The sequence below is a fragment of the Grus americana genome, chromosome 18, assembly GCF_028858705.1.
Source record: "Grus americana isolate bGruAme1 chromosome 18, bGruAme1.mat, whole genome shotgun sequence".
NCBI lineage: Eukaryota > Metazoa > Chordata > Aves > Gruiformes > Gruidae > Grus > Grus americana.
This window is the reverse complement of record NC_072869.1, coordinates 1,603,187-1,615,765: the sequence shown is the minus strand read 5'-3', so window position 1 is coordinate 1,615,765 and position 12,579 is coordinate 1,603,187. Positions and strand designations below refer to the sequence as shown.

The window sequence follows — 12,579 nt, the reverse complement described above, 5'->3', positions numbered from 1 at the left end:
GAGTCACTTTGCATGGCCCAGACCACCAAAACCACCTCACTGGAACCCCTTTATTTGATCATTTTCCCTAGATTATGTGGCCCAAGACATCCAGCTGCCAGGCTGAGCTCGGCGAGATGCCACCCACGCCACCACGCCTGGGTCCCCGGGCTGCTCTGGACAGTGTTTCAGTCCCACGCTCAAAAAATTTAATAAGACAGAAAATACACATGCCCCGCACACAGGCATGTCCCTTGGTTAATGCTCGAATCAAAAAAGCCTCTACCTACTATGGCAATGAGGATGTGCAGCTAATTAACTTTCTAGGAGTCACAGATGAACAGGAAAAAGCACATTAAGAATGGGAATTTGCAATGGGCATGTCTCGGAGGAATTAGCAAATTGCATAAGAGGAACCTTTATTCTGATTATAAATTAACACCAGTGACAAGACCCAGCACATTTTTACTGCCTCATGAAATAATTAACCCATCAAATCCAGCTCCATGCAAATCAGAAGGGAGAACAGTATTAAAACCTCTTCATCTTTGCCGGGTAGAAGCACGTACGCTGCCAGCGCCGAGCGGGGAGGATCACCAACATCCTCAAACTGCACCCACGGCACTAATGATGGCCCTGCCTCGTTACCCCTATGGGTGGAATCACCACCTAGTGCCCCCCCAAAAAAGATGCTTCCCATGGTCTAATCCAGCTGTGGTTTAGCCCTGAGAAAGAAATCGCAATTTTAAATTACATGCAACTACACCTGGAGCGGGCACGATGGTCTCTCCTCCCCCCTCCTGCAGCTTCACCATCCACACACTATTCTCAGCTTTCCCCGATACGTGACTTGCACAGATTTACAAAGCAAAATATACATCCTTGAGGCACATTCTGAGCCAAACGACAGGCACCAGCCTTATTAAATGGGAGAGCATCCCTCGGATATCTGTTTATCAAGTTCTCAAATCCTTCCCAAGAGTGCTCACCAAAAATAGCCTAAAATTCACTGTGCAAAATGCCCAGTCCCAGACTATATTTCAAAAAAGCTTGCAAGCCTCTGTTTGCAAAAATAGAAAAGGGCAGGAGCACATTTTGAGAGGGTTAATCGGATCCAGCCTCCTACTACAAACATCCCGTAGGAGGAACGCACACTTGCACCCGCTCCGCTCTCATCCATCCTACCCGAAGATCCTCAGCCTGCTCACGAAAACCGTTACGCAGCTGCAAACCACAACCCAAAATATTTCAAAACGGGTACGAAACACAAGCCCCAGACCCCAGGCAGGGGTTTCAGTCGCGCTGGGGCCAGCACTGACACCCACAGAGCTCACATCAACCCAGGCGAGAGGCTTAACAGGCTCTTTAGGTACTATTTGTTTTAAATCTAAGGAATGGTCCACCCGTCACGTGTGGCTTTATTGATTTACTCTGTACTCAGAGTAAAAAACAACAAAACCAAACAACAAACCCTGTATCTAGCTGACAAGAAAAAAAAATTAAAAATCCAATTGGGATGATATTTCCAGGACAGAATTACAGCCCTGGCTCCCCATCCTCCCGTCCCTGATCATCTTTTACACAAGAAGTATTGGCAGGCTCCTGGTTATAACTGAGTAATGGCCCATCAGCTCTTTCCCTGGATTATATATTAACTCCTGGTTCTCCTGCAACATCTGCCCTCCTCTCCCTCCCCCAGAGCCACCTTCAACGCTCATCAGCTCTCCCAGGGAGACCCCGGGGCTGCCCCAGACCCCCACACATCACAGCACCCATCCGGGTCCTGGACCGAGCTCAGCTCCGGCTGCAGACCCGCACCCACCACGATGGGAGCGATAGAGCTGCTTCCTGTATGCGGACAGATGTTCCTGAGCAAGATGAAGCCTAGAGGTAGAGGAGATAAAGCTGATTAAGCCTCATTATCCTATTTAGACTAATGATCGTGGAGCCGAGGAGTCATGCAGCTGGGGAGCGGAAAGAATAAGGCGGTTAATAGAAGCACGTACGCACGTGGGCAGGCAGGTACGGCCGAGTGACGTGCAGCCCACGAGGGGTTTGTTTTCTCCCGCTACGGCCAGCTTGCTTCCTGCTCTTCCCAGCCCATGCCACCGTCCCAATCCCACCAGCGTCCTGTCTGCGGGAACGGAATGCTCCCAGGAACTCCGACAGCCTGCAGCACCCGCTGGGAGAGGCCTCAGGGGATGCAGCAGCTCAAAGACAAAGACAACACGCGTGCATGTGAAAGTGTGGGAGAAAAAGCAGCCGGGGACGGTCTGAAAACCCAAGTCAGGGCTGGACACGTCCTCTGGACTCGTGCGGGATTCCTCTGGGAAGGAGGAGGCCAGAGCAAGAAAGCCATCACGGAAACCCAATAAAACATCACACTCTGAACAAAACCCAGCCAAGTCAGCAGAGCTGCAAGACAGATTTGAAGGATGAGAACAATAACACTTAATTCCAGCATTCTTACGTGTTACAGTAGACCCAAAATAGCTACTCAGCTATCAGGTACGTACAGCGCTGAGCAGTATTTTTAAGTAAACTCTCCCTCAAAGGCTCTGGGTCTTGGCATTGAAGACCCTCAGCCTCCAACCTTTTTGGTAAAGGCAATTACATCTCATACACCACCCATCACCTGCCCCTCTCCATCCAGAAGCCTCCTCAAATACCAGTTTAAAGCCAGTTCTTATTTTAAAAGCAGCCATAAGGTTAAACTAGAGTGAAGAAAGGAGAGAAACCTATTGCAGCATCACCAGGGCCAGCGGAGGGAAGAGATAGGAAGGCCATTCATTAGCGGTTTAAAATATTCCTGAAACTACAGCAATGTCCTGCTGCAGAACCGGCTCTGCCACCGCCTCCCCCGCCGCCAAACCCAGCGCAACTGGTAAAGACCCACTTTGGCTGAACGTGACATGCGAGGAGATGGTTGGCAAAATAAGGGAGAGCCCCTTTTTTAAGAATTCCTGAGGTCCGTTTCTGCAATGGTCTCACTCTCCAAGCACACCCAAACGCCCCGCTGTGGTTTGCTGTCCTCCACCAGCCCGCCATCTCCTCCGTGAACTCTGCTAAAGGACGAACAAACACGTTAAAGGCTTCACGCGGGGAAACGGCAAAAGATAAAGATGTAATAGATTAGATCTGTCTTTTGTAAGGAATGTAATGACTACAGCTGTTCAGCATCATTAACCAGTTTGTCTTGGAGGTTTAACCCTCTCACCGGCCTCAGCTCTGCCGTTGAGCAAACACTCGGGTACCACGGAGCCGCCCAGCTCCTGATGGGGCTGCAGCAGGAGCCAAGGCTTGCTCCCTGCCCGGGGAGCAGGGCTGGGGCGATAAGGAGTCATTAAAAGCTTTTACTCCCTGTTGCTATCCAGCAAACCAATTACAGAGTGCCAGGCAGAGAGAGAGCTCTCTGTGCAAAGAGCAGCCTGCTAAAAACAGATCCCTTGTCCTGCCCCCCCCAGGGCCAGCACCCCCCCAGGCTCAACAGCATCCCTTCCTCGACTAAGTGCAGGGAGGAAACAACCCTGAGATTTTAACAGATTTAGAAAGAAGCAAGACTTGCTGGAATCAAAGTGCAATGCCTCAACCCTTCTCTGAGCAGCACTGGCTCCCAAGAAGTCTGGGCTCCAAGGGAAGGGAGCTGCACCTTGGGCCAAACTCCCCTGCCAGCACAGCCTCGAGGATGGCTCAGGACTGACCAGGCACTCGCTGATTTTCATTTCAACACATTCAGCTTTAACCTCTACCTGTGCTCCTTCCACGGCATCCCTCATAACTTCGCCAAGTCTCAGGGTACCCTGTCCTCTTCCTAAAGCAGCCCAGAAGTCCTGCCCGCTATCCGGCTGGAGGGGACACCCCAGCACAGGGACACCCACTTTTGCAGGAAGCAAAACGCACCGGCAGCAGCATTAGCCACGGGATAAAAATCCTCTTCAAGCTCGGCGCTAGCACACACACCGGCTACCAGAAGTGCTGTGGGACAAGCATGCGGTGGCACGTGCTCTCCCACGTGGCACAAACAGTTGTGTGAGCCAGAGGAGGCAACAGTTCCTCTCCCATCGATATTTGAACTGGATTTAAAGCCAGATATAATTGTATATTTGTTATATGTTGCGCTGCTCCCTACAAGACCGTCACGCTTGCCACTGTGCATGCCGGCCGCCCTTGTCACCGCTCCATCCTGCTCTTTGCAACGCAAGAATTTCACTCCCCCGACACTCTTCCCCCTCCACACGCTCCCATTTCAAAACGCAGCAGAGCCGAACCCGGCCATCAGGAAGAAGCAGGTTTTGTGGTGCAACTGTTTGTCTACCCTGTTGGGAAACATCAGCTTTGGGCAGCTGATCAAATACATCCCAGGCCCCATCCAGCACCTTGGAACGAGGGCGTTCACTGCTACGGCCACACAAGCAAGGGACCTCGGTTTACAGAGCAGGAAAAAAAAGCAGGGTTTGATGGCAAGCAGCTTCCAAGAGCTCCAGCCACCCAACGGCAGCCCCCAGCCCCCCATCACATCCTGCAAAGGGTTTGGGAGCCCCGAGAAGAGCCGGGACATGGGCAGGGAGAGAGCAGGAGGGGGGCCAGGCTTTCAGCCGTCTGACACCGCTGGGGTGTCATTTATTCGTTCTTTACTCTAATGCATCCATTTGCACTGGAAGCGACACACCGTAATACCAAGCAATTTTCTTCATAGCTGAGGATGCGTTTGACTGTACCAGTTATGAGAGGCTCAAAAAGCACGGGAGTGGGAAAGGCTCCCCTGGACACTGGGGTTACCAGCCTGTACCGCTCTTCAAACGGAAAGTCTCACACTCCTTACTCATAACCACAGATAATCTCTCCTTCCACTAAAACAAATAAAAAATTTAAAAAGCTCTTTGGAAGTTTTTGAAAATATCTTTACTGACTAAGCCATTCTTGTGTTTTTCAGCTGTAAAAATCCAACAGCTTCCAATTTATTTATTTTTTCAATAATACTCTTAGTAGGATGGTTCATTCAATTTTGAAATGCTTAGAGGGTTGGCAGCTCTGCAAATTAAACCCCTGGGCTGAAACAGAAGGTCACACCTGAACTGTTTGCGAAGTGTTGCCAGTGAAAAGAACAAAAGCAGGAGCATGGGGAGGAAAAAAAAAAAGGAAGAAAAAAAAAAAAAAGAGCGCAGACAGCCTAAAGCTGCATTCAGCACTGCCAGAGCCACCCAAGGTCTTGGAGAAAACACAGTTTCATTAAATCTGTGATAGAAACCAATCTGTATCCGGCTTCTGTCACGGCAGAGCCGAAGGAAGAGCAGAAGCCCCCCAGCCCAGGAACACCTACTTACCAGTGCCGGGATGAGCAGATCAGCGAAGTACACGAAAGCTGCTCCCAGGGCAAAGCCCACAGCCACCGGGAAGAAAGCGAAGGCTCCGAAGCTGCCGGACTCCTCGGCCATGTCGATAGCCGGGGCCAGGAGGGACCAGTAGGAAGCAGCCAGCATGACCTGGGAGACAGAAGGGGAGCAGTGAGAACTGTGTAGGGACCGATGCTGCGAGGGTCTGACACCGGCTGTGGCACAGCAGCACGGCAGCACCGCCGGCACCTCCGCTGCCAGCCCACCCTCCAGCCAAGGAAATCCCTGCGCTCGCCCCCACGAGCGATGCGGCCATTGCAACCCGGCAGAGCCACCAAAACCCACTTCCTGATGGAATAAATCACTGAAGGATGGAGAAGTGAGGGATTTTTCCCCCATTTTCACCAAGAGTGTTTTTCTTGGCTCAAAAGTCCAAGGCAGCAAACGAACCACACCAGCTCATTAGGGCGATTTTCTGTGGGATTAGCGCAGCCAGACAGCCCTTCGGGTGGGAGCAGGAAAACCGCCCTCCCCTCGGGTGCTCTGCAGCAACAGGAGCGGGTCTGTGACCCCACCGGTCACCGCACCCCAGCTAAAGCCGGGCTGAACCAAATCCTTCCCGTGCCCAGCTCTGGGCCTCTCTGCAGAGTGGGCAGAAGACGAAGGAAACACAGCCTTGATCTCATGCAGGAAAAGAATAAATACTGAATAACGTCTGGAGACATTTCCAGGCTAGCTGAGGGCACACCACGGCTTTGCTACAGCAGATTTAAAGCCAGCTGCGGTTTAGCTTCCAAGGTCCCCAACCCTGCTATCCCAAAATAAAGCAACCGCAGCACGAGGGCTTTGCAATTCCTCTGCTTCTGCACACACCAACGCTCGGGCTGATGCTGATCCAGGATGGGAGGAGGACAAGTTCCCATCCCAAACAGCAACACACCAGCTCCTGGCACAGACCAGTGCTGCCAAAGTCCTACTGTGGTGTTTCACCAACACAGTTTGCACCAGGAAAATAAACCTTTCCAGTAGCAGAGTGCTTTTTTTCCTTGCTTGCTGCTTAGCAGGGAGGGAGAAGGAACAGTTCCTCAAAAGACCATAGGAAAACAGACTTTGGGACTTGCAGGGATCTCCAACCCAGCCCTGCTCAGAGTTGGTTGCTCAGTGTAGCAAGCAGAAAGCCAAGCAAGGCACCAGTATCACAAGCTTATACTAAAGAACATAATACTAACATGCATTTTATCACCTTATCTCTTCCTCTCCTCTGTTACACAACGTACTGGGCTGGGTTAATTAAAAAGCCATCAGACAAGCGCGACACCCGTAGCAGCACCTTGGCCCTGATTTCTCTCCCTGCAGCCATTCAGCTCCATGGGAGCTCAGCCATGGCCAGCGCTGGGGACCGGTCCCACCACACACCGGGAGGAAGCAAGTCAGCGAGACAACCACGGATGGGCTTTAAAAAAAAAAAAAAAAATCACCGAGAGATCTGTGTGAGGCTTTGGAAGTGGTCTGCACCAGCAAGGGCAGAGAAGCAGCAGCACCCGCTGCCCTGCCATGGGTGGGCACGGTCCGCGGGGTGCACAAGGCGATGCTCCGAGCTCTTTCCCAGCCCTGCCTGTGAGCAGGGAAGCACGTCGAAGGGCAGCTTTCAACAGAGAAAGGGGTGCGGGATCAGGATCCAGCAGGAGTGAGCAAAGCGAGCCCGGACACAGCAGTGGGAAGGATGCTGCCAGGAAAGGTGATCACACCTCTCCATCCAGCACCCCTCCCAAGTCCCGTTTGCAGGATGCCCTGAAGAGATGCTGCTCAGCCCACTCTCACGGCACAAGCATTCGCCCACAGAAGAGAAGTGCGTAACAAACTATTACATTTTAAATAATTTTTAACGAAGGAACGAGATGCCTATTGCTGTAGACACCAGTCCCCGAGGGATTGTGTAAATCTCAGCTTGCTATGAGTAAGAAGAAAGCAGGCTGTCATGTCAGGCTTAACCACGGCTGTCAAACTTCATATTTCAAATGCCATCTCCTTTAAAAAACAACCACACACCCCAACATGGAAACACAAGCAACAGGGAAAGGCTTTGCAGAATTATATTGTCATCTTATGTTAAGATATCATTTCCCCATGGAAAACAGAGGCCTGACACTGCTCAGCCTCCAGATCCCGTCACCACCGAAGTCAGCAACGGAGCTCCCACCAGCTTCGCTGTACGCGGGCTCTGGGGGAAGACGACGACAACAGAGCTTTACGCCACCACAGCCTCACCAGCTGAAGGAGCAAACGGCTGGACTGCACCAACCTACTTCAATTTCTTGGGAAGGAAAAGTGATTTATTCCTACACCCTTTTATGCAGGGAAACCCCCCGACCCCACTTGGTAGGGGAGCCGGGGTCCTCGCCGTGCAGCGGCCAGCAGAAGGGCCAACATCCCCGTGCCCCCTCACAGCCCGTCTCTGGGCTCAGGCGCAGGTTTAGGGACACGGGCTTGCCTGGGAGCAGCCAAGGTCCTGCTCAGGGGTGCTACCTCCTGCCTGCCCTGCTCAGCCTCAGGGCTGGCACCTACCCCTCTGGTTCAGCAGCATCCCTTTTCAGATGATGCTCATGAACTAACAAAAGGGTGAGGATTTCTGCCAGTGAGCTGATTTAAGTAACAAAAAAAAAAAAAAAAAAAAATCACACTCAGTTACAAATCTTTGTAATTGTCCAGCCAGGGATGGGAACCCAAACCCCACCAATGTCACCAGGCAGGTCGGTGTCAAAGGCAGGAATAAAAGATCTTCATTTCCCCTTTCCACGCACTCGAGAGAAAGCCTGCCTGGGCTCCCCTCAGATCAATAAAAGATGAAGCCACTTCAGCAGAGGGTATGATTTTCTGCACAAAGCCTTCCCCTCGCACCAGCCCCGCTCAGCCCAGCCAAGATGGGGAGCAGGGGACCCACAGCGCGCCGGCTCGCTGGCACCGGGACACACGCCTCCTGCCAAACTGGATTTGGACGTTTTCGCAAAGAGGCTTCGTGCTCCAGAGCCAAGATGTAACAATGCCATAAATCCACCAGCTTTTGGGATTGGGAAAACAAGCTGCAGTTGATGGGGGAGGAGAAAGCACGTAGAAGGCAGCTGCATATCTGAAGCATCCCCAAGTTGAGGGGAGCCCAAATCCTTCCCTGGGATATATTGGTGTTACTGGAGGCAAAACCCAGGCTCAAAACCCGACTGCCTTGCACCACAGAAAATGACTGGACCCAGGTTTGTGTCCTCACGCTGATGTAAAACCCTCAAAGCATGCCAGGCAGCAGGATTTATAACCACACTGTGCCCCAACACCTCTCCCAGGGCTTGCCGGGTCTCCATCGCTGACCCCTGGGCACCAGCATCTGCTCCCAGGCAGGGACTCGGTGCGGGTGCCCTCCCAAACGCTGGGGTGCCCCCCCAAACGCTGGGGTGCCCTCCCAAACGCTGGGGTGCCCACACTCCCCCCCACCTGGACCGCCAAGCCAGCACTGCCCCAGCTCAGCCCGCACAGGGGACGTTTCATCACGCTCCTGCGTGATCATCAAGTGAGAACGGCAGCTTCAAGGGAAATAGTGGATTAGAAAACCCAAGCCGCTTATGAGTGAAGGAGATCCCCTTGGCAGGATGGGAAAAAAGTGGAAGGTGAGAGACCAGCAGGACACTTTCCCTGCCAAACTTTTTAGCCTGACTTCATTAAGGCTCCAACAACGAGAACCAGCCTCAGCAGACCTGTGTAAATTACTAATGCTGTTCTAAGCAGCACTGAAAGGGAATATTCGATACCAGACATGCCTGGTGCAGTTTAAAGAGCGTGTCTTTACGATTTTCTGCTTCACCTGGGACAGAAGAAGAAATCAAACTGTGACCCAGCAAGAGGAATAGCCACACGAGGCTGCAGGGAAGGACGACTGCAAGTGTTTATGTAGCATTTGTGATGTCTGAGAGCACGGCACCCCCAGGATAACACCGAGATAACACAGAACATCTAAAAAAGGTCTTACTTAAGAATATCAAGAATTAAGAGAAAAACCAGAATTTCACATCAGCTGCCCAAGCAAGCGAAGCCTTGTCTCCATGGAAACACATCACCTCAGAGGCTTTTGCATACAAAACCTTCTATTATTCATGTTTTCCAGAAAGGGAACTGAGGCAGAGAGAAGCTAAACACTCAGACACCCGAGCGGAGGTACCAGGCTGGAAGAAGCTGAGCTCCACCACGCCGCAGCAACCAGAGGTCACCTGGACATCCCTATCCCATGTCATCCTCGTGGCTCAGCAGTGGTAGAGAAGTTTTTAATTCATTCTGGTTTTATTTTGCCTTGCAGGCTCCCAGAAGACAAGCAGGCGAATAGTTACCAACAGGAGAGAGAACCATCCGTTATACCCTGTTTCACCAGCCATCCTGGTCTCGGAGAGCACAATGCATGCTCCCTGGAACCAGGGTGACTATCAGGGATCAGCAAGGTTAGAAGCAACACCTGCTCCGAAAGCACAGGAGGAGGAGGTTTGCTGGCTCTGACAGAGCCCAGGGGAAGTTTAATTAAACCCAGCAGCCCAGATTTCAGAGCAGAGATAAAGAAGTTAAGTTCTGCTTCTCTCTACCCCAGTGCTCAGAGAAACAGCCCGTACGTATCTGCAAGAGATCTACATCAAAGACAGTGTTTTAAACAGAAATCCCTTAGAGCTAGAGAAGTAATTCACGATCAGAGCAACAGTCACTGTCTGAAGAAACACTTCTTACAGGGAGGAAGAAAGAGAAAAGAGTACAAATAGGTTTCAAAACCATCTGCTCCACATCCTGCTTTTTCCCCTACACGAAGCCAGCCTGCTAAAACACAGACCGCCGCGCTGCTCCTGAGGTTCCCCTGACACCAGTTTTGCAGCACAAAGCCTGGATGAGGCAGGAGCTGCCCCTCGTCCCAGTCAGACAGATTTCACGGCCCACCTGGGTTCCCTCTCCATTGCTCCCCCTCGGACACAGCCAGGCTCAGGTTTGCAGCCCACTTCGCTCCAGCGCCACGTCCCATCTCTGCCGTCCCACTTCCACCCACGTGCAGGGAGCTGTCGGCCACGGTCCCTCTTGCCAAAGGGCTGGGACAGGAGGTGGTTTCTCCTCCAGCTTCTCCATGAACTCTTTGCAAAGCCACCAGGCACCCACATCACTAGCACTTTCCCCGTCTGCAGCAGGAGGAAAACACTTCTCACACTAAACCCCTTCGGGTAAGGATGAGCTAGAGACACAGTCAGCACGCTGCTGGCCAAGTGATTACAACACTGCCCAGCTGGGAAAAGGAAAAACCCCACAAAAACACTCAGGGGGAGCCTGTTGCCTGGGGGTAACATCCAGCAAACCCCCCTCGGCATCACGGTGCGGGATGGAGCGCAGCCCTCGCAGGGGGATACACCAGCCCCTTGGCAAACACTGGGCAAAGAGCTATGGGCACATCTGGAGCAAACGGGAGGATAAAAAATACCAACCTCTGGTGCTTCTGCCACATCACTGCCACCCAAACACTCAATCCCCGAGCAAGGACCTGCTCCCAGGGAGCCCCAGAACAAACCATGGCACAGTCACCTGGGGAGCTCTGGCATCTGCCTCCGGAAGAGTGGTCCTGGCCATGCGGCCGCAGGGCTACAGCGACCCTGCACGACGCGGCAGCTCACCCCAAACAGCTTCAGCAGCTCAGGCCTATAAACGCCACCTAGAAACCTTCACAAATTGCAGCTCATGGGTGGTTTATGTGGCAGCACCTTCTGCCAGCGGGACCTGCTACCATGGGTTTCCTTGCTGACGTTCCCCTCCAGACACTGCAGCAACCCCAGAAAAAATTCCCCTTCCCTTTGAGCACAGCAAATTGAAAGAAGCTGGGGGAAAAGCAAATGTTTGCAGGACTTCTGCTTCACCAGCCGAGCCACACCTCTGCCATGCAGGAATGACTCAGTGCTCCTGGCAGGGTGACGCAGTGACCGTGGCAAGGACAACATCATGCCGTGCTGGGGCAACACCCGAGCCAGCCCTCGGCCGGGGCAAACACCCCACTGTGCCCCAGTACCTCCCCAGCTGCGGGATGGTCACGCCAGCTGCTTCGGGAGACAGCAGTGCCACGGCGAGGGGACAGCCCAGCCCACGCTGTCCCCAGCAGCATCTCCTGGACACCATATCTGTGGCTCTGACTTGGCTCGCAGGGACAAGGGTGTGTCTTCCAGAGACAAACAGCTCAGAAATCAAGCCACAGAGGAAAGCTCCAGAATGGGCAATTCCTAACACAAATGATTCATTTATAAATGATGGTCTGAGAATCCGCTACAGTAGAGGAGCTGGATTATTCACATCATTAGCAGGTTGCTGGCACGTTCCAGGAAAGCTTGCTCAAGAGCAAACGGAGCTTTGTAGCATTTCATGTCACCCACCACGACAGGCTCTTGCTCGGTGCAGCTGGCTTTGCTTCAGGCACCTGTGATCTCCAGAGCTGCAAACAGTCAAACTGCCCCTTGATCAGCAGCATCTGGGGGTGCACAGGGAGGAAGGAGCCCCACTTCACACACAGCCTCGACAGGAGCAGCGTTACTGCACGCAGCAGAACAGATCACCCACGCTGCCGGGCTCCTGGTTCACCCCAAAACCTGGCAGCATCGCCCACGCTCCAGGTGCCAGCTACACAGCCAGGACACAGCGAACGGGACCTGGCAGAGCCCTGCACACCAGCCACACGCCCTGGGAAGATGTGCCTTCCACCCAGAGCACATCCCCCAAGCTCTCAGACACACTCCCGCACCTGAAGGAAGACAACAAACATGATTTATCAAGTCTGAATGAGCCTCCACATGCTCCCCATCACCCCAGCAGCTGGGCAGCAGGAGAACATCTACATTCACGAGTCCCAACACAATTTCAAGCCACACAGTTTCATGTCCTCCTTCAAGAAAGATGCAATAAGCCCCACATTTAGTGTGTGCTCGTGATGTAGAGCTGCAATGTCTTTACTCCCCCTTTTCCCAAGGGCTTAAAGCACCCATGCTCTGCAGGAGAGCGAGAAGCACAAAACAAGCTACACAAATGAGCCTCCAGGACAAGGGCTCTCCTGCCCACCTTCATTGCACCAGCGCTACAGGAGGAGTGATTCAGGAGCCCAAGGGAACGCGAAGAGTTTAACTCCAGAGCCAAATCCAGCATGGACACCTCAACACCCTCGTGAACCCCCTCACGCCACCTCCACCCTCGCCAAAGAGGCACCGAGACATGACAAGACGTG

General features: G+C 52.7%; 1 protein-coding gene across 1 annotated transcript in view; it reads right to left on the bottom strand.

Moving 5' to 3' along the window:
* The window catches only part of SLC39A11 (solute carrier family 39 member 11), a 95,650-nt gene that overhangs the window by 80,579 nt on the left and 2,492 nt on the right, over nucleotides 1-12,579 (bottom strand). The window contains exon 4 of the mRNA XM_054846829.1: nucleotides 5,304-5,462. Coding sequence (XP_054702804.1) covers nucleotides 5,304-5,462 — 159 coding nt within the window. The remainder of the gene's footprint in view (nucleotides 1-5,303; nucleotides 5,463-12,579) is intronic.